This window comes from Sturnus vulgaris, chromosome Z (genome assembly GCF_052056855.1).
Source record: "Sturnus vulgaris isolate bStuVul1 chromosome Z, bStuVul1.hap1, whole genome shotgun sequence".
NCBI classification, from domain to species: domain Eukaryota; kingdom Metazoa; phylum Chordata; class Aves; order Passeriformes; family Sturnidae; genus Sturnus; species Sturnus vulgaris.
In genome coordinates, this window is record NC_142283.1 from 13,407,824 (window position 1) to 13,434,193 (window position 26,370).

General features: G+C 40.9%; 1 protein-coding gene across 1 annotated transcript; it reads left to right on the forward strand.

Moving 5' to 3' along the window:
• The first annotated feature begins 372 nt into the window (after nt 1-372).
• Nucleotides 373-26,343, forward strand: PJA2 (praja ring finger ubiquitin ligase 2). Its single transcript, XM_088156847.1, is given in 10 exon segments — nt 373-1,379; nt 9,281-9,481; nt 12,309-13,350; nt 17,618-17,803; nt 19,207-19,392; nt 21,409-21,517; nt 24,495-24,609; nt 24,899-25,014; nt 26,213-26,288; nt 26,291-26,343. Coding segments are annotated over 10 exon segments (2,805 nt in total). The 5' UTR covers nt 373-658.
• Nucleotides 26,344-26,370: the final 27 nt, after the last annotated feature.

Below are 26,370 nucleotides of genomic sequence, written 5' to 3' on the forward strand. Positions count from 1 at the left end.
ACAGGTTCGTTAGATGGCTTGCTTTTCACTTCCTCGGAGTGTCGCCCCCACAGCTGGAGACAGTTCAGTTCTGGGACTTGGCGGGCCAGAAGTTGACTAGTGTGAGGGCCCTGGGCAACACATCCGTGGATAAATTTCTGGGACTTTTTCTCCTAGTAAGGTCTGTATTAAAGGAGAGAGGGAGTGAAAAGCCACGGCGAACCTCCCCAGTTTCCCCTACCTCTCCTTTCCTCATTCCTGTCCCTCTTCCCCTGTACTGGGATATCTGCGCAGGGCAGCCCGGCAGCAATTGCAGGTGAGCCTGGCTGTGGAAACTGGCCAGTGCCTGCCTGGCTCCCCACAGTTTCCTCAGTGCCATAGCCCTGGCAGCAAGGCGCCTGCTGTCAGGGACCCTTCCTTTAGTCCCTCTCACCTAAAACCCCTTTCCCCGAGTTGCTCCCCAGTGGTTTCTTCTACCAGTACCCCTGTGGCCATCCCAAAATCTGTCCTCAAGTCTTGAAAACCAACCCTGAAACCTCCCCCTGCACCTACCCCTGAATTGACACTAAAGTCAACCCCAAAATCCATAAGATTTCAGTCCACTTGTTCCTCTGCTGTCCCTGACCCAGATCCCCAAAATGGCTCCCCGACCCTGGAGGCACAAGATGGCATTGACGACATGGCATGGCCACCCTCTTGTGCTTCTTCTCCCCACAATCCTTTCTGTTCCAATCCGCCCCTTCCTCTTCCCTTGGCTCCGCCCCTGGTCCCTTGTCCCAACCCCATACTGTTCCCAACCTCCGCCTCTTATCCCGCCCCTTACTCCTCCCCTTCGCCTGACCTCACCAAGGTTGTTCCACCTCCTCCTAGGTCTATGACATCATCTGTGGGCTCTGCCCATTGTGGGTGTGGTTTTTCCATTGACCCCACCCTCTCAGCAGATGGTCCCACCTACCCTCCTCCGATTTCTGGTTCCCACACCCCTCTTTCTGGTTCCCACAATCTGGAAACTGGATGTGGCAGGGCAAGGATCCGGAACACGGAACAGGGGACCACCCTAACAGCTGCACCTGTTAGGTATACTAGACAGAGGTGTATTCCAAATTGGCACCCTTTCGAATATGCCCATAAAAAGGAGATTTGCAAGGCTCAAAAAGAGTTCAGTAGAAAAAGTAAATACTTTAAGGGCTTGTTACATGCCACCTTTTCTTCAAACGTGTTGGTCGCCAGCGATCTAAAGGATTTGTTTTCATGTCTACTTCACCCAACCGAGTACAGGTTGTGGGATGCAACGTGGAAAAGGTTGCTTGGGGACCTCCTTCCTGAGCTTCTGCAAATCTTCAACTGTGCAGATGATGCGGACAACAATACAATAACGATGCAACACTTGTGCGGCGAGGGTGAGTGGTCTCAGGTGGAGGCACAGGCAGAAAAAACTCCTAAGCCTGCGATTTTGAAAGTCCAAACCACTGCTGAGAGGGCATTCACAATGATGCCCGGCAAAGAGCCAAGACTGAACTATATGACCATCAAGCAGGGCGTGGCAGAGCCTTTCGTTGATTTTGTAGAGAGGCTTAGGTTGAGAACAAGGAGTCACAGCAGGAAATCATCAAAGAGATGGTGCAGATGAATGCCAGTGAGGTGTGCAAAAGAGTGATTTGTTCTCTACCGTTATACCCTAAGCCGACTCTCAATCTTATGACAGACGCCTGCGCGCAGTGGGCGGTGGTTCCAGCAGTACCATCAACTTTGACTAGAGGACCACCCCGCGTCGCAGTGACTACTGCACAACACTAGCAGCAGCCAGGGCCACTGCACTGTTTTATCTATAACCATACCGGGTACATTGCACAGGCCTGTCCACACAGACATAGCAGGGAGCCACCTCAGGGGGGAGCCCAAAATAACACCACACCTATGCTAAAAAAAAACTAGGGGGAGAGTGTGGTCCTGCCTCGTGTGAGGACCAAAATGAGGCAGGCTGCCAGGGGGACTCAGGGGGGATCTCAGATATGACAATAAAAATTTAGCTGGACTTGACTTAAACCAAACCAGACATGCAGTGCTGGGGTGGGAACCACACCCACCATTTGGCTTGGCTCTTACCGAGAACGTACTGTTCAAGACCCAAGATTGGCGGGGCGTATTAGTCGGATCCCTGTCTCCGGGTCTATTCACCAGGCTCGACTGTACATACATTGTGCTTGGGGACACAAAACATACTCCCCTGGAGATTGAAATCATACCATAGACCCAGCTTGTGTGTCCGGATGGTTCCTTTCTCATTGCGCACAGTGTCCAACCACCTTACTTCCTGCCAAAGAGCCAATTAATAGCGCAGGCGATCCCGGTGCCGAACAACATTGTGGCCAAACCATCGGATCCCTGTGTCTATTGGGCAGAAGTGATAGGCAAGAATAAACCCATAACTGGATGCAAACTCTATTGAGGTGAGGATTACCTCTACCTCGATGGCCTCTTTGACACAGGGCAGATGTGACGATCATCCCTACCAACCGATGGCCATCACATTGGGAATTGCAACCTGTGGTTGGGAAAATAGCCGGGGTCGGAGGGGCTAAATTGGCTTGGCAGTCAAGGAGCATCATTAAAGTTGAAGGGCCCAATGGCCATGTGGCAAATGTTCACCCATTTGTTATGGACCATAATGTCCGCCTGTGGGGTAGAGATGCCATGTCCCAATGGGGAGTGAAAATAGAAATCCCGAAAACCCTATGGGATTTTTGCTAGTGGCCACTGTGGAGCGCCCTATCCAGAAATTCAGTTGGCTAACTGATGAACCGGTTTGGGTAGATCAGTGGCCACTGAACAAAAAGAAATTAAAGGCACTCAGTGAGCTCGTGGAGGAGCAGTTGGTAAAAGGAAACATCATGCCAACCAAGAACCCTTGGAATTCTCCAGTGTTTTGTGATCAAGAAGCTGGGGAAGGACAAGTGGCGGCTTCTCCATGACCTCAGAGAAATTAGCAAAAAGATTGAGGACATGGGATCTTTACAACCAGGAATGCCATCACCCTCATCACCCAAAATTGGAATCTAGATGTAATTGATATAAAGGATTGCTTTTTCCAAATTCCTCTTGATCCTGAAGATGCCCCACGGTTTGCCTTCTCGGTTCCTACCACCAACCAGGAAGCCCCAATGAGGCGCTTCCATTGGCAGGTACTGCCTCAGGGCATGAAAAACAGCCCCAGTATCTGTCAATGGTACATGGCCTCATTGCTGTCCCCAGCGCACGTGAAAGCGGGTGAGGCCGTCATCCTTCATTACATGGATGACGTGTTGACTTGTGCCACCATGGACAATATGTTACAGCATGTCCTCGACCTAGTAATCAGTGTTCTGATTTCTGCAGGGTTCTAGCTCCAGAAGGATGCCCCCATGGAAGTACTTTGGGCTCCAGATTACAAATCGGACCGTTGTACCGCAGAAATTGGCAATTAACAACAATCCAAAGACCTTAGCAGATCTCCATCAACTGTGTGGGTCTTTGAACTGGGCCAGGCCCTGGCTAGGCTTAACCACCGAGGACCTAGCCCCCGTTTTCAATTTTTTGGAAGGGGGAGAGGAGCTGATTTCTCCAAGGGTATTGACCCCAGAGGCAAGGTATGCTCTGGAAAAGGTGAGAGGGCGATGGGAACGAGGCAAGCCCATCACTACCTGCCAAACTTGCCGTTTAGTTACATCGTCTTAGGGAAGTTGTCGCACCTCCATGGCCTCATTTTCCAGTGGGACCAGGACCAGAAGGACCCCCTCTTGATCATGGAGTGGGTGTTCCTCAGTCATCAAAGGTCCAAAAGTATCACCAAGCCTGGAGAGTTGTGAGCTTTGGCAAACAGACGTAACACACATCCCGCAGTTTGGCAGGTTGAAGTATGTGCACGTGAGTGTGGATACCTTTTCCGAGGCAGTCTTTGCCTCTGCCCACACAGGAGAGAAGGCCAAAGACGTACAAAAACACCTGGTACAGGCCTTCTCCGTGTTGGGGATGCCTAAGGAGGTGAAGTTGGACAATGGTCCGGCCTTTGCTTCCACGGCCTTCAAGGAGTTCCTGCAGAAGCAGGGAATAAAACACAAGACAGGCATCCCATATTCCCCCACAGGTCACAGCATGGTTGAGCGTGCACACCAAACGCTCAGGCGAGTCCTGGAGTAGCAACAGGGCGACACCCAATTGGATTCACCACACTCTAAGTTACATCAAGTCCTTTTTACCATCAACTTTCTTAACTGCTCCTTTGAATGCTTAAGTCCTCCCATTGTGAGGCAGTTTGCAAATTCTTCACCACTACGGTTGAGAAAACACCCTCCCGTAATGGTGAAGAACCTGGACACCAGCAGTATGGAGGGTCCACACGAGTTAGTCACCTGGGGACGCGGGTATGCTTGCGTTTCCATGCCCCACGGGTTGAAGTGGGTCCCTCAGAGGTGGGTCTGACCTTACCTCGTCAAGCGTATGCCTCAGTCAGAGCCAACCCTGAAAGAGGTCACTTTCCCGGCACTGCGTCGTCGCCAGCAACCCCCGGAAGAAGATACAGGGTCCCCCCATGGGTCAGGCAGCTCTGCCCCAGACCTCGAACCAAACCCATTTATTTCTCTCCAATTAACTGAAATCTTTGAGTGATCTGTGTTGTGTTCAATTTATTTTAGATGGCTAGCCTCTTTGAGCCCAGGATGATACTCCACCTTCTAGTCATCCTGTGTGTCAGCCAGTCTTCTGAGGAGTGGATCATCCCTGAACCCTGCAAAAATGTGTGGGTTACTCTTGCGCAGGCCATGAAGCAAGACCACATGTGCCTGTCGATGGCGACGGCAGATGACCCCATGTCGACCCACCTGATGGGGATCCCATTCAAGCCCAAAGAATTCCCTAAACAACTGATCACTATCCAGGAGAACATCAATGCTCGAAAGGTCCCCAAAACATTCAATTTCCCGGTCATAAATCCTCCTCGTTTGTGGCGGGAATGGATTAAGGTCCTTCCCAAAGCAAAAGAAGAACCCAAGAATTTGAAATTTTGGGTTCATCCCCTGCTTTTTATTGTGTTTATTTCGCCTGCGTTCCCCCGTATTACCCCAAAGTTTATGCATCTGTAACCCAATAACAGTTGGAGTATCAAGCTGCCTGCTGGTGCAATAACACCTCGCATGTGTAGCCAGCCTCCACTGATGACCCCCTGCAATTGGAGAAAGGTGGTTTTCTAATCTGCAGAAACGGAGTGTGGGCAGGCATCCCCTCTCGCCTTCTCGGAGGGCCATGCACTATTGGGTGGTTGATGCTGTTTTCGCCCAACAAAACTCAAATTGTGGATTGGAAGTGGAAAAATAATTCATTGGCTATCCAAAAGAGAATTTGGGTGAAAATTGCAATGAAGAAATTTTTCACTGGGCCAAACCAAAAAGGGTTGCGGTATCCATATTCTTGCCCTGGATATCCACGGCCAAGGCTCTAGGTTGCTAAACAAGCAAACCTTACATCAACCGCCCTCAGCGACCTCCTTGAAGACGAGGAGATAACCAGGAAGGCGACATTACAGAATAGAGCCACCATCGACTTTCTTCTCCTGGCACATGGCCACGGCTGCGAGGAATTTGAGGGACTCTGCTGCTTCAACTTGTCATGGAGGAGCAGCAGCATCCACTCCAAGATGCAGCAGCTTCAGGTAACCAACGTCAAGCAGGAATCGGAAGACTGGCTGAACAACTTATTCAAGAACTGGGGACTCTCAGGATGGCTGGCCTTCGTTGTAAAAACCATTTTGTTAGTTCTGCTCATCTTGTTTTGTGTTTCTGTTGCCCTACCGAAGCATCTCCCTCTCAGTGGATGTAAATCAAGTGAGCGCGGTTCCAAACCCGAACTGGTGGGTGAGCAAGGAAGTTCCGTCAGAGTACGAATCAAGTGCCTCCTCACCTTCTTCGTGAAAAAGAAAAGGGGGAGATGCTGTGGTTTGCTATTTTCCCATTTTATAGCTATGTTCTCCCCTTTCATTAGAATGGTTTCTCCCTATGTTGCACCCCTTTTGTTGGTCTGTTCCAGGTTGCCCCTTCCCGCTTTAGTTGTGTCAATTACCCCAAAACCCCACCTTTTCTTCCAGACCCTTCCCTGTCAATCACCTTAGCCCAAGCCCACTTGGTTGTCAATCCCCCCTGGCCACACCTGTTCTGGAAAGTTCTAAGTCAGTTACAAGTTCCGTGTTATATGATTGAACGCTGTATGTTGAACCCCACCTATGTTTTCCCCCATTGGTTTATTGTATCTGAAGTCCCTCCCATTGTTACACCCCTAAGTTCTCCCTATTGTCTATGTATGGTATCCTCCCACGGGGGAGGTCCTGTATTTGACATTGTGCAGCGCTATTCTTTCTGCCTTTCTCGGTATCCACCCCTTGACTCCAGTTGTCCCCCTACCCATTCCTCCAATAAACCCTTGGAACCCTGAAAGGACCCTCTTGACTCTTTTCTTCTTCCCGACGCCGACAATCGCTGTAAGGCTCGGTGCCTTACCCTCATCCTGGGTTCCAAGAGACTCTGGGAGAGGGCCACTCTTGGCACTTCCTCTGCCTCAGCAGCTAGTTGGGTGGGCAACACACAAGTGGACTAAGGCCAGCAGCATCAGAAAAACAGATTTTTTTTTCTGTTTTTTTAAAGCCATGAAAGAGCATAAATTGGTTAGGATTTGGTCTAGACTCTGAGGCTTTCTGTGCTACAGCCTGTAATTTGCTGTCTCTAGGGAGTGGTGTACTTAGTGCAGTGTTGGTAGAAGTGAAGAGGAAGCACACCACTCTGTCAGTGATTAAGGGAGTGCCTGTTAAAGGCTGGACCTACCTGTGTGTGAGCTGTGCCTTTTATGTAACAATCTCTCCCATTTTTTTAATCAGCACTGTAATCCAAAATGCTTTCCTGTTCATGATCCTTTTGAGGAATTCAGATGACTGTAATAACATTCTGGAAGTATGGAGGTGTGTGTATAAACATCAGCAGCCAGAGAAGTGAATAATTAACTTGTTTGCCCTTCCTTAGTTATTTATTCACTGATGTGATGAGCAATATGATTCATTGTTTCTCTAAGACTGGTCAGTTTTGCAGAAATACATCTTGTTGGTGACTCTTGGGTGTGCTTTGAACAGGTCTACTAAACTGACCTTTTGAAGCAATACCTATTTCTTAGGCTGAGCTAGCCTGGAAGAAGTACTTGACAGAGGATATTGTGTTTCACAGCTTCATTGCCTGAAGGGTTTCTTGTAAATTGGTTTCTGCATTCATGTGGCTAAATGATGCTCATTTTAGGCATGTAGGTAAATAAATGCATGCCTCCTTCTCTTATTTTTGAGATGTTTTGTATTTAGGTAGAAGCTAGCCTCTCCTGGAAACCAAATGTGGCATCCATACTTCCAGTAAGTGGTGAAAGCTTTCACTATCTTGTTCCAATAAGTCTTCCCCAGGACAGAAGAATAATAACTGCCTGCTTTATCTTCTAGAAGCAGTTGAATATGTGATGAGAGACTCTGTATGTGACAGCATTGTTTGGAACAAAAAATGTAGTGCATTAAATAAATTTTGCATGTTGTGAGCATCAGTTTTTTAAAAATGAAAGATTTGCATTCAGAGCATGACTCTGTTGAGTGGTTATCTGGTTTTGAACAATACTGATGTTTTAGAGAACAAAATGAAAGTAAAAGTTGCGCAGTTTTGTTGAATTTTTACCTTGTTTATTTCAACCATTTGTTTGAGAACAGATTTCTGCATTGCTACTCTGATTTACTAATCTGTTAGATTTTATTCTGTAGATTTGGATGTGACTACTATTTATCATCTCCCTTTGACAGTCTGCTGACCATGGTGTAACCAGGGAAATTTCAGAATTGTCAGAGCTTGGTTGAAAAAAAATAACTTGCTGGTTGACTTAATGAAAATATTAACTACTGGCTGACTAGATAGGAAAATGAATTGATAGTCCTGTTTTCTTCTTACATTAGTTATCAGGATTTTTCTTTTGCAAAGATGCCAGAGTTTTCACCTTTCTGAAGGTTGCAGGAGTGGTATAGTTAATAACAAAATGAACGTTTTAGGTTCTGGTTTTTAATGTATGGGTGGGCAAGTCTGGACAAATATTCAAAAATATTTCCAGGGAAAAATACGTGTAATCAAACTGCATACAGCTTCCTAGATAAATGAGGGAAAAAAGAATCAGATACCTGCTAATTTTTTTCTGCCAAGGTTCAATCTCTTTAGTATGTCTCTGCCATGGATACTCTCTTTTTAAGTGTAATGAAGAGATTAGTTGCACAGCCAGGAAGTAAAAAAGCTTTCATATTTTTCTGAAATGCATAATAACTATATTAATGCTTGCAGACTTTATCTTCCTTGTCTTTAATGTTAACTTTTTAATTCGTTGAGTTTCAAGAACAGAAACTTTTAAATTCCATATCTAGTAAAGATTAAAAGTAACTTACAGGGACACAAAGAATTCATTGTATATCTGAAATAGTGAACTTCTAATTGTGTTTGTACAAGCAACAGCCTTTGGGAATAAACCCTTGTGTTAGATTATTAATACCTGATAATACTGCTGTATTAAAATTTCTCTTTATTGGCAGCCTTTTTCCACTGTTTAAGTTCCTTTTTACTCCTTATCCCATATTTTCTTGGTAAAAGCTGTAAGTTTCATTAATATGGAAAACTGATGAAAGAAACAGCAGTGTGTGGGCAATGCTTTGTATGGCTATGACTGAACATAGTACCTCTAGCAGTATGAATAAAGCCTTCTCCCTATGACTTTTGTTTTAGAAGGTGTGATTTGATTAATTGTACTTTTCCAGTCACAAAGATAAGCTAGCTAGGGCTGCTTGAATTGTGCTGTATTACCTGAAGGATTTTCCCCATTATAGTGCTTGCAAATCTTTTCTGCAAGCTAATATATGTGTTGCGTCCGATTTATGAACAGAGTGAAAAGATTTTTAAAAAGGTGTGACATCTGGGATTGGTTTTAAAAAATAGTCTGTTATTTGCTAAAAATATATTAAGATAGAGGCACAGTCAGTATTTGCCAATATTATTTCATGTAGATGAAAACTCAGTTACATGCTTTCATAATGTATGGGTCCAGAGCACTTTTAAGCTTCATTTATAATATAATTATTAAGAACATAGACTTTAGAGAAATAGAAAATTACTTGATTTTAAAAAAGTGTATCAAAGTGTTAGGTAAGAGGGAAACTGCAAAGACATATTGCTGTCTAATAAATATCTGTCTTTTTCTTTCCTTCATAATCTTAACATAGCGATGGGCCAAGGACTTGGCAAAACTGCCTGGCCCAAACCTGCAGGAGGATATCAAACTATTACAGCTGGAAGATGTGGAAGAAGACATCCCTATGTTGGGTTTAGACCATTTTTGAATAATCAAGACAGGGATGGACATCAACAGAATGATGACTGCAAACAGTTAGAACTGGAAGATGTTCAGAAAGATAATTCTTTAGGTATGTACGCATCTTTGTGTATGTGCCATTTCATTTTGATCTCCCCTCAGACTCCTCCAAGATGAACAGACCAAGTCACAAGTCACCTCAGCCTCTCCTTACATGGCTTCCCTCTGCTGATTCTTCACCATCGTCATGGCCCTCCTTTAGACACTCTAATATTTTTATATCTTACATGATGGCATCCAAAACTGCCCCCAGCACTTGAGGTGAGGCCGTCCCAGCCCAGAGGAGAGCAGGACAGTCCCCTCCCTTGCCCAGCTGGTGATGCTGGGCCTTATGCCCCCAGGACAGGGTTGGCCCTCCTGGCTGCCAGGGCACTGCTTACACGTGTTGAACTTGTCATTAACCAGGATCCCCAATGCTGCCCTCCAGCATCCCAATTTAGTGTCTTCAGCAAACTTACTTAGTGTACCTTTGAGTCCGTTGTCCAAGTTGTTCATGAAGATTTGAAGAGCACAGGGCTGAGGATGGAGCCCTGCTGAATCTCGCTAGTGACAGGTCACCAGTGTGATGTCACCCCACTCACTGTCCCTGTTTGTGTCTGACCCGTGAGCCAGTTACTCACCCATCATGTGATGTGATGTGATGTGATGTGATGTGATGTGATGTGATGTGATGTGTGCATTTATGCAGCTGTGGACTGAGTATTTTGTCCAGAAGGATCATATGTGAGGCAGTATCAAAAGCTTTGCTAAAATCCAAGAAGATTACATGAACTGGTTCTCTTGATCCAATAGGTAGGATACCCTGTCATAAAAGGAATTTAGGTTTGACAAGCAAGACTTTTATCTCATGAAGCCATACTGGCTGAGACCAATGACTTCAGGTTTTTCACTACACTAAAATAGTCATCTCTGTAATTTTATCTGTCACTGAAGTAGACTAACAGGCCTGCCTTTCCAGGGTCATCTTTGCCCTCCTTGGATATTGGGACAGCATTAGCCAGCATCCAGTCACTCTGGGACCTCTGCAGATTCCCAGAATTGCTCAAAAATTATCAAGAGAGAGGCATCGGCTGTGACATAGACTAGTTGACTACCCTCAGATGAATCCCATCAGGCCCTATAAACTTACAGAGATTCAGCAGGAGCAGCAGATCCTGTACAAGTTCAGGGTTGACTGGGAGTTGATCATTCTTATGGTCATCATCCTCTAGCTCAGGGCACTGAGACCTCCTTGGACATCCTCTCTTCATCAGTCTTGAAGATGGGTGAAGAGATAATTTAAGATCTCTGCCTTGTCCCTGTCTGTGAGGTGACCATCCTCATCCTGTAATGGGCTAATGCTATTTCTTCACTGCCTTTGCTACGGACATACTTATTGAAGCTCTTTTTATTGTCCTCCATTGTTTCTGGCCTGCATCAACCCCAACTGAGTTTTGGCCACATGAATTTTCTCCCTACAGTGGCAGCAGCATTTCTGTATTCCTCCCATGTCACTTGACTTCGCTTCTGCTGGCTGTACACCTTTTCTTGCTTTAGCTCCAAAAGAAGATCCCTGGTCATCTAAGCCAGGCTTCTGCCTTGCTTGAATTCCAGCATTTTTGGAATTGCGTGTAGCTGTGCCCTTGAGACATGGTCCTTAAAAAATAACCCCAGCACCTTCCAAAGGATTTTCCCAGGGTCTCATTATCTGGTTCCCTGAGTAGCCTGAAGTCTGCTCTCCTCATGTCCAGAGTTGAAGTTTTTACTTCTCCTTCTTTCACGAGAGACTTTAAACTCGATCCCTTCACGTTTACTGTGGCCAAGACCGTCACCAGTCTCCACTTGGCTCATGAGACCTTCTGTTACCAAGAGATGAATCAAGGAGGGCGCCTTTTCCAGTTGGCCCCTTTAGTACCTGTGCCATGAAGTTACCATCCAGGTGCTTTAGGAATCTAAGAAACTGTAGAAGATGGGTAGGAGGAGATATTGGCAATATTAGAAATGACTGGATTTTATCCTTGGTAACTTACTGTATTGTGACTCTGCTTGAGCAAGAGAAGTGGACTGGATGGTCTCTAGAGGGGCCTGCCAACCAGCCTTGGCTCATAGCAATTTTGTGGAGGAGCTTCAAGATTCTAATTATATACAGTATTTCCTGGAAGCCAGACTCCTGGTGCTGAGTGGCATAGCTCTCATAAGATTCCAGTGCCAGGAATTCACCAGCCTAGTAATGGAGCCTCATCTAATGATTTAGATTTGATTTTGGACAAAATAATCTGGACTATTGCCTTGATTAGGAGTTTAAAAATTACTTGAACAAAGGAGTGATTTTGTAGTAGCAGTTTTTTACCTTCTTTAACTCTTGCTGCTAGATTTGATGTTTATCATCTCTTTATGCAAGAGGTGTTCAAGTGTAATTTAAGTGCTGTTTTCTTCTAATGAGGAGTTGCACTCAAAGGTGCAGGTACAAAATATAGTTCTTTGAGTATGTAATCACGAATAGCAATAAGTGGCTCTGAGTGTGGCAGAAGGCACAATTTAGCCAGTTAGTGAATGGATAGTCCAATATGGAGAGAAACGTTCTCTCAGTTTTCCTGTTATCTTTTAATTCCATTTTATATAAATAATGTAAAAATTCTGCTTTTGTATGTGTTCTTTTAAGACTTTTTTCCCTCTTGCATCTGTAGCTGGAATTGTATAATTTAGATCTATTTCTGTAGGCCTAGTTTGTATAAATGAGAAAGTAAATATATTATTGAAGAATGACTGACTGCATCTCTGATGTTTCTATCACTTTGCACTGCAGCTTTAGTAAATTATCCCTTCTTTTTAATGAGCAGTTGTTGTAGACAAGAATATTTCTGTTGGTTTTGATTATTCTAGTGCATTCTTTCTTACAGCTTTCTCTGAAGATTCCAGTCCATTGGTTCAAGTTTCTGCTGATTTATTAGATGAGCCTTTGTCAAAAGATGCTGGCACTAGAGAACCTGATTGCCGAAGTGCATCAAGCCACACTTCTGAAGTGACCACATCACCATTTTCTGTATTCTGTTACGGCCTAGAAGGCAACCAAATTTCACCAGACTTGATGAATCCTTATGAAAAATCTGAGGATATTGCAGAATATGTGTCTGGAGAGCATAATGATTTGAATGGAAAAAATGGGATTGCTTTTGTAAACATTGACTCCTATGAGCCAGATAGCAGTGATGGAGAGGAAGAGGATGCTCTAGACAAGTATTATTGGATAAAAGAAGCAGCAGGTCTAATTCAGGGAAGACTAGATAACATACTTTCTCAGTGTGAAAAAGAGGTAGAGTCTTTTAATGACTTACAATCCCAACTGTCTGCTTTCAACCACAGCAGTTATAGAGAAAATTGTGAAGAAGCAGGACCAATGCCTTTGGCCAGTCCAAACAATAGGACACTTAAATCTGCTGAAGATGAAGCTATACCAAAAATTAGTCTGTGTGGTGACAGTTATGAAACACAGCAGATAAAACATTTAGTGGATGTTGGAATTGGGACCCCCGTACCAGTTGCTGATGTATTAAACATTAGTGATGGAGAGACTGACCAAGAAAATTCATCTGAGCTAGTAGTGAGGCCTAAAATTAGGAAACGAAATATTGCAAAACAACTGGAGACAGAAAATCATCTCCCTAATGATGATGAAGAGGAAAGTGATTCCTGGAGGAGAATTGGAATTGCTGATGTCCAGCAATGCCATCCTGAGTGTCCCTTAAGAGATGGCAAAGATGAGATGAGTTCTGGTGTGTTCTTTCTCTCAAGAATACACAGTCATCAAAGGAACACAGAAGTAGACTTAAGAAGAAATGCAGTATCTCGAGAACAAAACAATTTTCCAAGTGACAGTGATTTTTGGAATGAGTTTGAAGGCCACAACACACATTACTTAATGTCCCACAAAGATGAAGACAGGTAAAATTTTGTTTTTATATCTGTTTCAGTATTGAATCTTTTGCATATAATAATATAATAATAAAAATAATGTGCAAAACTGGACAATATGTTAGCAAATAGGCCACCAAAACTTGAATACAATCAGATAACAAGAATATAATATCAGATTTCAGAATATAATCAGATAACAAGATGCAAACTTTTCCTTTGTTCTCCTTCGCTCTTATGATAATGCAAAAAGCCTTTCCTTATGTTTGCAGTCAAAGCATCTTATCACTGAGGAATAATACTTGTTTATTTTTATTTCATTTTTACTGAGCAGATGGAGGGTAAAGACTGAAAGCCTTGTTCAGCTTTGAAAGTTTCCTTCTATACTTCAGAATTTGTTTTTTTGCTACTAAATGTCAATATTCTGCATGACAGCCTATTTATGTTCTTGTCCCTAGCCTTTTGAAAGAAATTCTTCTTCCTTGTAATATTTGAAGAATAAATTGATAGGGTTGTTTATAATCCCTTTCTAATGGAAATTCTTCAGACTTCTAGGTATTTCCAAAGTAGCTATTAATTATTACAGTTTTAGATTTACATGTTGCTGCAACCTTGACACGAGAAGCAGTATTCAGGTTCCTCCTACTTTGTGCTCTTCACCTGAAAGACAAAGTAATGTGGATAAACCTTATGTTGATTAACTTCTATTAATAAAATGGTTTAGAACTCTTCACTATTAATTGGTAATTATATAACTGAGCTATTTGAGGATAAAAACACTTATAATCATATGATCATTTATGGAAGACGTAGTAGTGTTTGTGATGGCTTTTTTCATATTTTTCTTGCAGTTTGCTTTCGCCTTGTTGATGTTCCTATGGCATTCTTTACAAGACATGTCTTCTGGATATTGATGTGGCTGTCTTGTGTGTGTGTTTGCCATTCATAAGCTAACCTGCTTAGTAGATTGTGTTTCCTGAAAATTCATTAGCATTAAAACTTGTCCTTAAAACATTGCAGAGTTGCAACTATGAGAGAACAAAATGCATTTTAAAATAGTAGATAAGGGATAGTAGGCTTAAGGATTTTTCTTCTTCAAGGTGTAGATATAGGATCCTGCATTTGTCCAGGGGGGATAATACCCAGTACCAGCACAGGCTGAGGGCTGACCCACTGGAGAGCAGCTCTGCTGGGTAGGACCCTGGGGGGCTGCTGGGTGACAAGTTGACCATGAGATGGTCATGTATGCCCTGGGGGCCAGGAGAGACAGTGGGATCCTGGGATGCAGCAGGAAGAGTGTGGCCAGCAGGTCAGGGAGGTGATCCTGCCCCACTTCTTGGCCCTAGTGAGGCACATCTGGGGTATTGTGTTCATTTTTGATTTCAACAGTTGAAGAAAGATAAGGAGCTACTGAAGAGATTCCAGTGGAGACTACAAAGATGATGTGGGGGTCTGGGGCATCTCTCTTACAAGGAGAGGTGGGAGCTGGGCCTGTTTAGTCTGGAGAAGAGAAGACTGAGAGGAGATGTCACTAATGCAAATAAATATCTCCAAGGCAGGTGCCAGGAGGATAGTGCCAAACTCCCTTCAGTGGTCCTCAGTGACAGGACAAGAAACACAAGATTAAAACTATATAAACTAAAACACAAGTTCTACCACAACAAGAACTTTAGGTTGAGGGTGGCAGAGCACTGAAACAGGTAGCCCAGAGAGGTCATAGTCTCCCTCTCTGAAGACATTCCAAACCCACTTGGGACAGTTCCTGTGTCACCTGCTCCAGGTTGGACTGCAGGATGACAGGGGGTTGGACTGGATGATCTTCAAAGGTCCCTTCCAATCCTGACAATTCTTTGATTCTTAATAAAGGTACTTGCAAATGAATTCTTCAATTCCTTGTAAAAATTTTTTCAAAAATTTTTGTTAGTGCATAGTCTTTTCAATTTTTGAAATGCTGCAGCTAGAAGATTAAAATGCCATGAAGGAAGGTGTAATGTATTCTTTAGTTGTAGCATTGGCTTCCATGATGCATAGTGATGGGTTATTGTAGCATGCAAAAAGAAATGTGGATTATTTGAAATGTTCTTGATGATGACAGTAACTGAACCACTAAACAGGAGCCATGTGTTTATAACTTAGACTCTCCATAATTTATGTTCTAAAACCTAAAAATACTTATGTTTATGAAATAAATTGTCAATGATTAGTCTGTACAAAGGAGTAATATGTTCACTCTTGAAAGGTGTTTTATGCTTAAAGGCTTAAATCATATTTTATGTTCATGCAGAGCTGCATAAAAAGTGGATTTGACATATGTGCCAAACTACATCCTTCAGCTCAGTGTTAGCTTATTCCCAACCCAGGGAGAAATTCAGCTTTTGGTTGCTGCAGTGTGGGCCTCCACCTCACATTTTCACTTCAAGGAGGTGCACAGCTGTTGTGGTGTTAGTGTGTAGAAGCTGTGTGGGAAAAAGAAAATCTTGCATGTTTGTTAGACCCGTGTATGGTCTAAGTTGGAAGGGTGGTGGAAGGTCCCAGGCAGGGGTGGAGGTAGGAGGTTCATATCCATTAGCTCATCCATTTAATTTTTGGCAGGTACAGGTTAGGAGGGGTTTCAGCCAGGGGAGGGACTATTGTCAGCAAATCCACGTGCAGATGCTAAGTTCATGTGCTTTGCTTTTGGCAAGTGACAAGTCTGTAACTCTCTAGCCATTAAGTATTGTTCTGCACCTGTGCAGAAATGAGCACAGTTAAATCCTGAGTTCTGAAATATTTAATGTTCTTCAGTTATTTAGTGTTAGTGACTTCAGGCATATCCTTTTCTGGTTTGAATTAGTGTTTGTGTATAAACCTTAAAGAGAACAAATTTTACTAAAGCAGAAAGGAGGAGTATTTTAAAGTGAATTGGAAGTCATTCTCAGATTGTAAAATGGCGACAACTAAAACAAGAGATCTGAGTATTTCAACTAGCCTTAGAGTATGTAAGGTGAAATTGTAAAATATGTACTAAAAGACTTGATCAAACAACATAAAAAACAAACAACATTCCAAACCAAGCAAAACTCCCAACTCAAAACCAAAGAACCAAACAGAACAAAAGGTTAAAAAAAGTCAATATTCAGCTTTGGATGGTGTAATATGAGATTCATTAGACTATGTATCAGAATTTCATAGTAGGTATGATTTCTATTTTAAAGTAATCCATTAAAATAGCCCAAAATTAACGAATATTTTCATTTCTGTTGCTTTTCTTAGAAGTTATCAAAATTGTGATAGAAGAATTTATTCCTGCCTCAAAATAAAACGTCTATGTATATAATCTGCATCTTGAACTTATTTATTCTTGTAAAACTTGCAGTATATACTATGCAGTTTTTCAAAAACTTAAAATTCATTAAGTTGAAAATTCTATTGGCATGTATTTGTAATATACAATGAAGGGTTAGTGAGTCTCTAGATGGAGAGGTAACAATATAAGTACACATACTGGGTTTAGCAGATTAGAAAACTGTGTTGTGAATTGCTTTATAAAATGAGGTCTAGTAAGCATGTGTGTTCTCTTTAACTTTTTGAAGTGACATAGCTAGTTGACTATATTTTGAATTTTGGTAACTGTCACTGTAGTGAGTGAATTGTCTAACTGCCATTACTAATGGTAGCAGTAGTTCATCCTTCCTAAGAATGTGCTAGCACTGCTATTTTGTTTAAGGTGCCCAAAGGTTATTTACTGCCCTTTTGTGTGTGGTAGCTGAGCAAATTGTCTTTTCAAAACTCCCTGCCATTCATCTTGTTTGGGCTAGTGAATCAAATAGTTTGCAGTAAGTAATACATTATATCTTTCTATGTTAAAAAAGGTCATTCTATATGGCTTTTATGTTCTGACAGCTTTTACTTTAAATTTGTTTGGCTGAGTGGTAAGGCTGACATTGATTATTATTTGTTCATCAAGCAATGCCGCTGCTGCTATTTTTGTAATTTGGGGGAAAGATGTGTGTAGTGAGTCTGGTTTCTGTTCTGGAGTTGTTTCGTGTACTCTACATATGTGGCAAGGAAAGAAAAAAACATTTTTGCAAAGTAGGATGGGTAGAATTTTTTAATTCCGTGTTACAGACTTTCTTTTTTTTAATCAACTCTATGTACGCTTGATTTGTAATGCATTGATAGATAGCACAAGATTAATTTCTCTTTGGAGAAAAAGCCTATATTGAGAGCAGTGTTGATAGAAAAGGAGGAAGTTGTTTGTTTCTTTCCCCTAAAGCAGTGTTTGAATTCATACTCTACTACCTTGTTTAAATTGCAGCTCAGAGTGCAGTGATGGAGAATGGTCTACATCTGTACCTTCCTATTTTACTGCTGTGGAAAAAGAGCAGTCCTCAAGTGATGAAAGCTGGGAGACTGTCTCATGCAGGGACGAGCGTGACCCTGGTGTGCAGAGGAGCAGCAGTGGTGGCAAACAGGAGAGCATAGACTTCTATTTCCAAGAAGGGTATGCCTTTATTTTATTAGCTAACTTCCTATAGCTTCTGGTATTGCCAGTAGTAGGGTATTCACATAGCACTACACAGAATAACATCTAAAAGTTACCGTGGTAGCAACCATCATTTGCCTACATCATATTAATCTGAGTAGTTGTATGTATTTCAAATCGGGGAAAATCTGGCATTTCATGCAATTAGTTCTATGTAATGAGAAGTACAGAAACAATGACAGTGCATTGACACGTAGTGTCAGTATGGTTGATAGACTTAATATTGACTTTAAAAAGCCAGTTAGGCAAGTTAATTATTAACATACACATGTTACATAAACGTCTTTTGATACTGCTTAGGACTCTTTGAAAAGAACTTATCTCTCTGCTTTATTGCTTCTCCTATTCCACTGCTGCTCCTTATTTTCTGCAGCCCTATCAGTGATTAAAGTAAACTGAATTACTTGCTTGCTCTAGTAACTTTAAACTTTATTTTTCCAGTCATTCAGCACTTTATAAACTGCAGCTGCTTATGCTATGAGGCAAAACTTGTAGCTATATACAGCTAAGAAGAATGTGCTTGGCTTTTTTCTAAGCATCTAGTATTGACTCTAGTTTGACTCTTTATAAAGCAAAGGCCACACCTAAGTGTTCTTTCAGCTTTTTCCACTCTTAGGTGCACAGTAGCTATTGCCAAGCAGTCCATTTTGTTGTTAATGCTCTTTTAGTATTCTCCACATTTTTGGATCTTGGAGAATTAGTATAACTTTATGAAAACTTCATGACAACTCATCTCCTTCAGAACAACAATAATGGAGCTGTGTGCTCTTTTATTTTCTTTGATATCAACAGCATGAAAATGTATGCACCTTTAATGTAATTCCTGTTTATTTTCCTTTTTATGAGGAAAGTGGGCCTCACAGCCCCATGACTCTCTGTATCCAGGTGACTTGTGCTTCTCTAGAATATCCAGGAATAAGAAGACTCTTTCTTCCAAGATAGGTTCTCTTTGCATCACATTCAGGCCAAGCTTTGCCATGGAGGCTGCTCTGCTCTGGAGTGTCAAAATAATCTTTCTCCTTAATGCCTTTAGGAACTTGTAGATAAATAAGAAAATGTTTAGTACCAAATGTATTAACCATGGCAGGGATGCTGGCTGTACAAGGGAAAAATCGAAGCAAGCTGCTTACTGTACTGCTGACCTTGAGCCACAGAATCATGGGTGTTACTAGATGCTGAGTCTGGAGCTGATACCACTGGGAATTTCTTGAATTTTTATGGCAAATGCTGGATTTCTAATCTGGGACTCTGCAGTCTGGGAAACATGCCTGTTTAATCTTTATGTTTGGCTTTTGTTGCTTATGTGTGTTTGTAAATTCTCTTAGCCTTTTAGTTTTAGCTTTTCATTTATTTATATAAAGGGAGCAGGCATTATTGGAGGAAGGTGAAATTCCTTGGTTACAGTATCGAGAGGAAGCAGAAAGTAGCAGTGACGAGGAAAATGATCCAATTAGTGATTTTGTACATCTTGGATTCTTCTTGTTGGATGGAAATAACAACCTTGAGGATGACTCCAGTGTGAGTGAAGACCTGGATGTGGAGTGGAGGTATGCACTGCTTTAATGTCAGAGGTTTTGTAGCTACTATTTTGCTTTCTATGTAAGATGTCAAAAGTACTCATGACTACCAGTATGCAGTTGTTTCAAGGACTAATAATATCAGTTTTAAAGTTTAAGTTATTTCAAGTGCTGTGTATCTTCTAATGAGAGAAACGGGAATAGATTTGCTAAATTAGGCTGTGATTTGAGAATATTTTGGTGCCCTAAATATGCAAGGCATGGGTGTATTTTTTAATTTAATTTTCAAGTGGAAGTGTAACAAAAATAAGGCAATATAAATGTTATCAGCATTCAAGTCAGTCCTGTTTTATAATTGGTCTTTCTCTCCTTTGAAACTGGCATAAATTAGTCATTACGGATGTATTTTATTTCTCTTTGAAATGCCATGTACTTACCTAATATTGTCATAAGTTTGAATGGTTCACTCCATTTTCTGTCCTTAGATTACTGAAGGATATTGCAATCAATTTAGTATAGAAATGCTATGAATACCAGGAGTAAAGTGATTGGAGACACATTCAAAATAGAATAATGTATGATAGTATAATGTGTTTGTTTTAGAATGTGATAGACAAAAAGCTTTCCGGTCAGAAGCATAACACTTGATCTCTTCTGCTTATTAAAATATAAACTCAAGTGCAGACATACCAACACTGTTATTTTCTACTTGTGAAGTTATATTGTGGAAAAACATAAAAGGGAGAGAATGCATGAGAGTCCAAACTAAAAGGCATGTATTCTTATACTGTCAGGCAGTAAGCTAGCAATGGAATTAATGGTGTGATAGGGACAGAAGCTGTGTTTTAAGTTTTAAGGTTGGCCTTGGTAAGCTTCCTAGTTACTTAAAACAGGGATAAAGATGTTGATCGTCTGTTAAGTTCTGTCAGCTGAGCACATACAGACCTGTAAATCATCTCACTTGTGCTTAAGATTTGATTTCTGAATTTCTAAAACAGAACTCAAAGGAGCTGCCAAGCCATGAACTGTAACACATGATGTAATCAAAATCTGATTGTTAGTTGTAAAACAACCTTGGTACCATACATGTGAAACATATTAGCTGAACTTACACCCTTTCACAGTAAAAACTCCCATCACAATGTTCTGTGGGAGTGTGGTACCAGTGTGCTGAGTCTAGGGGTAGGGAGCTGCAGAACTGCCTCTGAGAGACTGGGACTGCCCCATGTGGGACACAGCTGGTTCCAGCTGGCTCCAGTGGATCCACCACAGGGTAGGGCCTCTGGGAAAGTACTAAGAAAGGATTGAAAAATTAGGAACAGCAAGCTGTGTGTGAAAGAGAAATGAGGATGATGTGAGAGAAGCAACCCTGCAGACACCAAGGTCAGAAAAGAAGGGGGAGGAAGTGCTGTAGGTGCTGGAGAAGACCATGGTGGAACAGGTAGGGATTTGCTGAAGGAACTGTGTCTGGGGAGAGCCCATGCTGGAGTAGTTGGTGAAGGACTGCAGCTTGTGGGAAACACCCTTGCAGAGAGGAACTTCCTATGGACAGACCACAACCCCTGTTCGTTTTCCTCTGCCCTGCTTGGGGTAGGGGAACTTAGAGGACTCAAGAATGAAAGGGTGAAGTTGAGCCTGGAAATAAAGGGAGGGCTAAGGGAAAGGTGTTTTAGTTTTTGTCTTTGTTTCTCACCATTCAAATCCATTTCTGTTGGTGATAAATTCATGGGATTATTGAACAGCCTAATTTGAAAGGAACCTCAAAAGATCATCTGGTTCAACCTTTCGATTAAATTAAGACTTTTCCTGAATTGAGTCTCTTTTGCCTGTGGTAGTGATTGATGACTCATGGCCCTTTTTCTTGACCTATAAGCTTTTAATCTTATTCACATGTCCTGTTAAGGACAACAGGAGAGGGAAAGATCAGCTGGCTGGGTATCTGGCTGTTATTAACAGGTGATGTGCAATAATTTGATATATCCATACTTTGTGTTGTAACTATTTATTTTGAAAATAAGACCGTGTTTCCTAACACATGTTTTTCAGACTACTTGATGAGTTTGGTGATGGCCTAGGACTTGCTCAAGCCATTCCTTACATGGAACCGCAGTTTCTCACATTTATGGCACTAGAGGGACACTTAGAGGCTGTGGAGGTATTAAAATATTTTTGTGGTCTTATATCAGTGATGTTATGATACAAATGTTTATAGTTGAATCCTTTTTCAACTTAATCTGAAAGTCAGGAGAATAAGGGACAAAATACTTACTTCCCTGTGTTGTCTTGAACTTCCGGTTCAAAATACATTTTGGAAGTTTTTTTTAAAGGATGTACTCAAGAAGTCATTGATCAGCACCGACTCCTTTTAGTATATGCATTTATTTCCTCATAAGGCAAAGAAACTTACTGGGTTCTACTAGTATAAACATATGCCATGTAATTCTGAAGAATTTGGCCAGATTCTCTACATAACAAAGGAAAGCTTATACTTGAATCTGTGCCTGTGAATTGTCACAGATTTTTTTTTTTTTTTTGCAAGAGTGCATTTGGATTTCTCAAATTTTCATTTATCAATACTTCTACTGACTTTTTGACTTTTCTGTGTTTATGCCTTTTATCTTTACTTTGTTCTATCCCATTTCACCTGTCTAAATTTGGATAGACCAAAGCATTTATTATCAAGAATCAGCATGGTTATGATCGTGTCTTTTGTTTATTACTTCAGGTTGGTCAATGTCAGAGTGAATATAGAGCTAGCTGAAATCCAGTTTGATGCAGTGCAACCATTCTTGCACTGCCAGAAATCTACCCTGCAGAGTATTTGTCAAAATAAGAGTTAAGTGATCTGTAGACATAAAATATGGTGTTACAACAGCAGAACTGAATGTTTTGTGGGTGACATAAGTTTAGGGCAGCAAGGGGCAGTTTGACTGCTAGCACCCACTTTAAAGGGGTGAACAGGGCAGGCTGTATGTCATAGTGTGCTTGCAGACAAAATACCAAGGGCACTTTGAAATATTCTGTAAAGCTGGCAGACAATGGAGCAATCATAGATAATGGGATTTTTTTCCCATGGGCATATGCAAAGTCAAGGATTTTTCTGAATTAGCTTCCCAGGTCTTTTCCAAGGCAGTGGAAGGGTCGTTCCCTTATGCTGGCAGTCATACAATTTCCAGGTTTTGTATGTCCCTGAAGGTATATGGGAGGTCATAATTCATGATCAAGTATCACAAGTATCCAGCTGTGTAGGATCTTGTTAGCATTGCTCATTTAGAGACACTTCATTAACATGGAGAAGGTCTGTTGATATCCTTATTGTAAAAGCAGTATTTTGAACCCATAGAGAAAATTCTTGTCTCTTTCATAGCTGCTTGTTCTCACTACATCAAAAAAAAAATCAGAACTGCAAAAACAGTTGACCTCCTCCTTTGCACCAAAGCAAGAGGATCTGTGTAGGGAGGGGAAACTAATCCCATTTTTTTTTTTATCTGCACATTAACACTTGACAAGGAGACTGAGTTTACTATGGCTCTTAAGTTTTTCTTTCTCATTCCTGTGTAACAACATTTGCCTAAGTACTCTGTCAAAAGAAATGTGTGCAGTCCTGTCAGAGTGATCATGTGATTATTATGCTGGATATAAACAGAGAAGTTTGACACATAAATAATACTGCAACATTCTATATCCCTGGGATCTTACCTAGTTTTTGCAGGTGTAGTAGTTACTCTGATTAAGCACAATATTTTTGCCTACAGTTTATTCTCAGACCATTGCAGTTGGAGCAAAAACCAAATACAAATACTAAAATCATCTTAATGTTAGTAAGGTAGTATTGCCTGCTGTACCAGAATTTGATGGGTATTAGCAATTGAAGAATTATACCTGTTTTGTAGGGGCACTTGCACGTGGCACTAGGGATAACCCCAGGTTTTTGCTTACACTGGCATTTCTAGATGAGAATACATGTGGCAGTAGAAGCTGTAAATACTTCTTAGCTCATGCTGATCTCTCACTGCCACAAAGGTTTGTCTGTAGGTATAAAACTGCTAGTTTAGATCTGTGGTAATGTGATAGCTTGAACTACCTTGTCACTGTGGTCTAAGTCCAGGCATGTTTTCAGGCTCAAGCTGTAGTAACTTCAGGCAAAGTTTAAAAGAAAAGACTACTGAGAAGGTTTCTGTATAATCCAATGTTTCTCTAGTTTGTAGAGCTTTTTAGTGAAGTGTATTCCCAATGCTACAAAATATCACACTATCTTACACTTCTTACTAAAAGAGTTTTGTGGCCAATAGAGTGAATAATTTTCAAGCTGATTAATACAGTAAGTAGTTGTACTTTAAAGGATGTGACTAATTCATTCAGGGTGTGAACCCAGTGCTTCTGTATTATTGGTTTTTCAGTTTCAGTTTGTTTGCTGTTCAAACAGGTAGTACATGTCTCAGCCAATACAACCAAATATTCTGAGTTCTGTCGTTTTAATCTTTGTTTTCTACTGGATATTCTTTCAGTGTCTTACATAGTTGAATGTATGATGTACACAGCAAATAGACACAGCAAATATAGTGTAGACTTGTCATCTTAAAGATTTTGTATGATAAAAAAATTTGAGTTAAAAAAGAGTTACTTCAGAGCATTTTGTCTGTCTTAAGATTTGAAATACCTGCATGGATCTTGGTTTTTTTTTATTTCTTGAAGTTTACACTGTTAGTTTTGCCAAGGTACTTAATATTTTTTGTTTGTGCCCAAGTAATAGTTGAAGCCAGGAAACACGTTAATAAAGCTTTTATTTTCACAAGCGAAATGAAAGGACAGTTTTAGATTGGCAAGCTTTATTACACTTTCAACTTGCTGCCTTCTCTGTAACTTTATAAAATTAACAAATGTTCATTGTAGATTAAGTTGTGACTCTGTCCTCATACACTAAGAATGCTTTAAAAACAAGGTGTTATTGTTTTGACTTTCAGTTTCATCTCATTCATTACGAAAAAAAGGTATGTAATGGTTAATTTGACATACATCTTCCATTTGAAAAGTAATACTGTTAGAATTGGATTCCTTTTCTTGCTTGTTTGTTTTGTATGAAACGTTACATTTGTGAGTAAGAGAACTTGATCTCTGCTTGCTCCTTTTAGACTGCTCTGGCACAGTTGGAGTCTCTTACATTTGATGTTGAACAGACTCATCCCCCAGCTACGAAAGAAACTATAGATTGTCTGCCACACATTATTGTTACAGGTGACCACAATGGTATGGAAAAATAATGAAAAAGTAATTTCAACAGAGTTTGTAAGAACAAGTTCAACTTTCTCTAATACCACAGATGCAATACTTAAGTATGTTTACTGCATCATGCTGTTTTAAGATGTTTTGAATCTGAATATAATTGTGATCTGTTTGGAAAACTAATCTTTAATGGAATTACTGTGACTGTACTTTGTAACCATTAGTGATACTGTTGATAATATATGTATTTTAATTTGAGTTCATCTTAGATGTAAAACAAGGTAGTAATGCTTTTTCTTCATCTTGGGTTTAGGTCAAGAGCAGTGTTGTACTATCTGCTGCAGTGAATATGTGGAAGGTGAAGTCATCACAGAGCTACCCTGTCATCATTTGTTTCACAAACCTTGTGTAACTCTTTGGTTACAGAGAGTAAGTACTACAGGATTGGTGGAAGATTTGTGGGGGGACTGTATATTTTGTGTATTCTGGGAAGAATAATTTTAATGCTTTGAAAATGTGGGATGAAATATCAAGAAATAACTGGCTGTTGAATTTATGCATTATGGAACCAAATTCTTGTGCAAGTGAGGAAAGAAATTTATATTTGTACTTGCCTGAAGGGCAATTTTTTCAATAGAGGGAATATTTCTGTAAGGGAAAATATGTTTTCCTTTACTAAGAATGAAAGACATGTGGATGAATTATAACTTGTTTTGGTACAAGAGAAGCTTTCTTTACTATATTCCTACCTTGAAGTTAAGATAATGGAATGATTTTCTCTGAGAAGAGCAAAACGTTTGCTCTGTCTTACCACAATGTCAGGCCCGTTTATGGTGACAGCTAAGACTGGCAGAGGAAATACTAAAATGCTTGTAGATTAACTTTTTTTTAAAGTTACCTTTAGTAATTCTATATGATAGTAGGTTTCATTTGCATGATCTGTAATCAGTTTCCTTACCAATGCCTTAAAAATGCTTGCATCAGGTTGAAGCTAGACTACACCAACCGTAATTAATGAACTGGTATGGTTTTTTTTAGTTGTACGTGCACTTTTCTTTATGTGCAGTGCAAGTCTGGGCTTGGTAGTTCTCAGAGAGCTTGCAGTGTAGCACAATTTCCTCAGGAGTGTAAGAGAAAGATTGATGGATTGTACCATGGGGGTCATATCAGAACACCTCTAGTATGGAGGGCTGGTGGATTTAACTGATGGGTTTATAATTTTTTTTACCTTGATAATGTTGATTACCATATTCATTTTTCTTGTTTTACATCCTGCCTTTTTTTTGTGTGTTGTCATAGTAGACTGCTTTGCTGAAACCTAGGACAAAATACTTTCTCTTAGATTTGGGCTGTACCTAACTTATTTTTAATTCTTGTCTCAAAAAAAAGTCCCACCTGTAAAATCAATGCTGTGAAGAAGAACCTGATGCGTTTGCTGTGTAGCTGGTGTAAAAGTAAAACAAGTCTTTCTTCTGAGTTTGTGTTAGCTGTCAGCTCCAGTTAGCTACTCAAATTTGAGTTTGAGATGATACTAAATACTTTATAGATAATAACTTTTAGCTTTTAAGTAGAATTGAATGCAAACTGTGCAAATGACCTAAATGGTGTTTTTTTTCTCTTTTTGTAGTCGGGAACATGTCCTGTTTGTCGTCATGTGCTTGCACCTGTACTTCCTGAAGCAGCTGATGACACTGTATTTTTTATTTGATTGATGATTCAGCATCTTCTGCTAATATTGCTACAGGACCCTTAGACTAGGGTCAGAAATAAAATCTGCCACCAAAA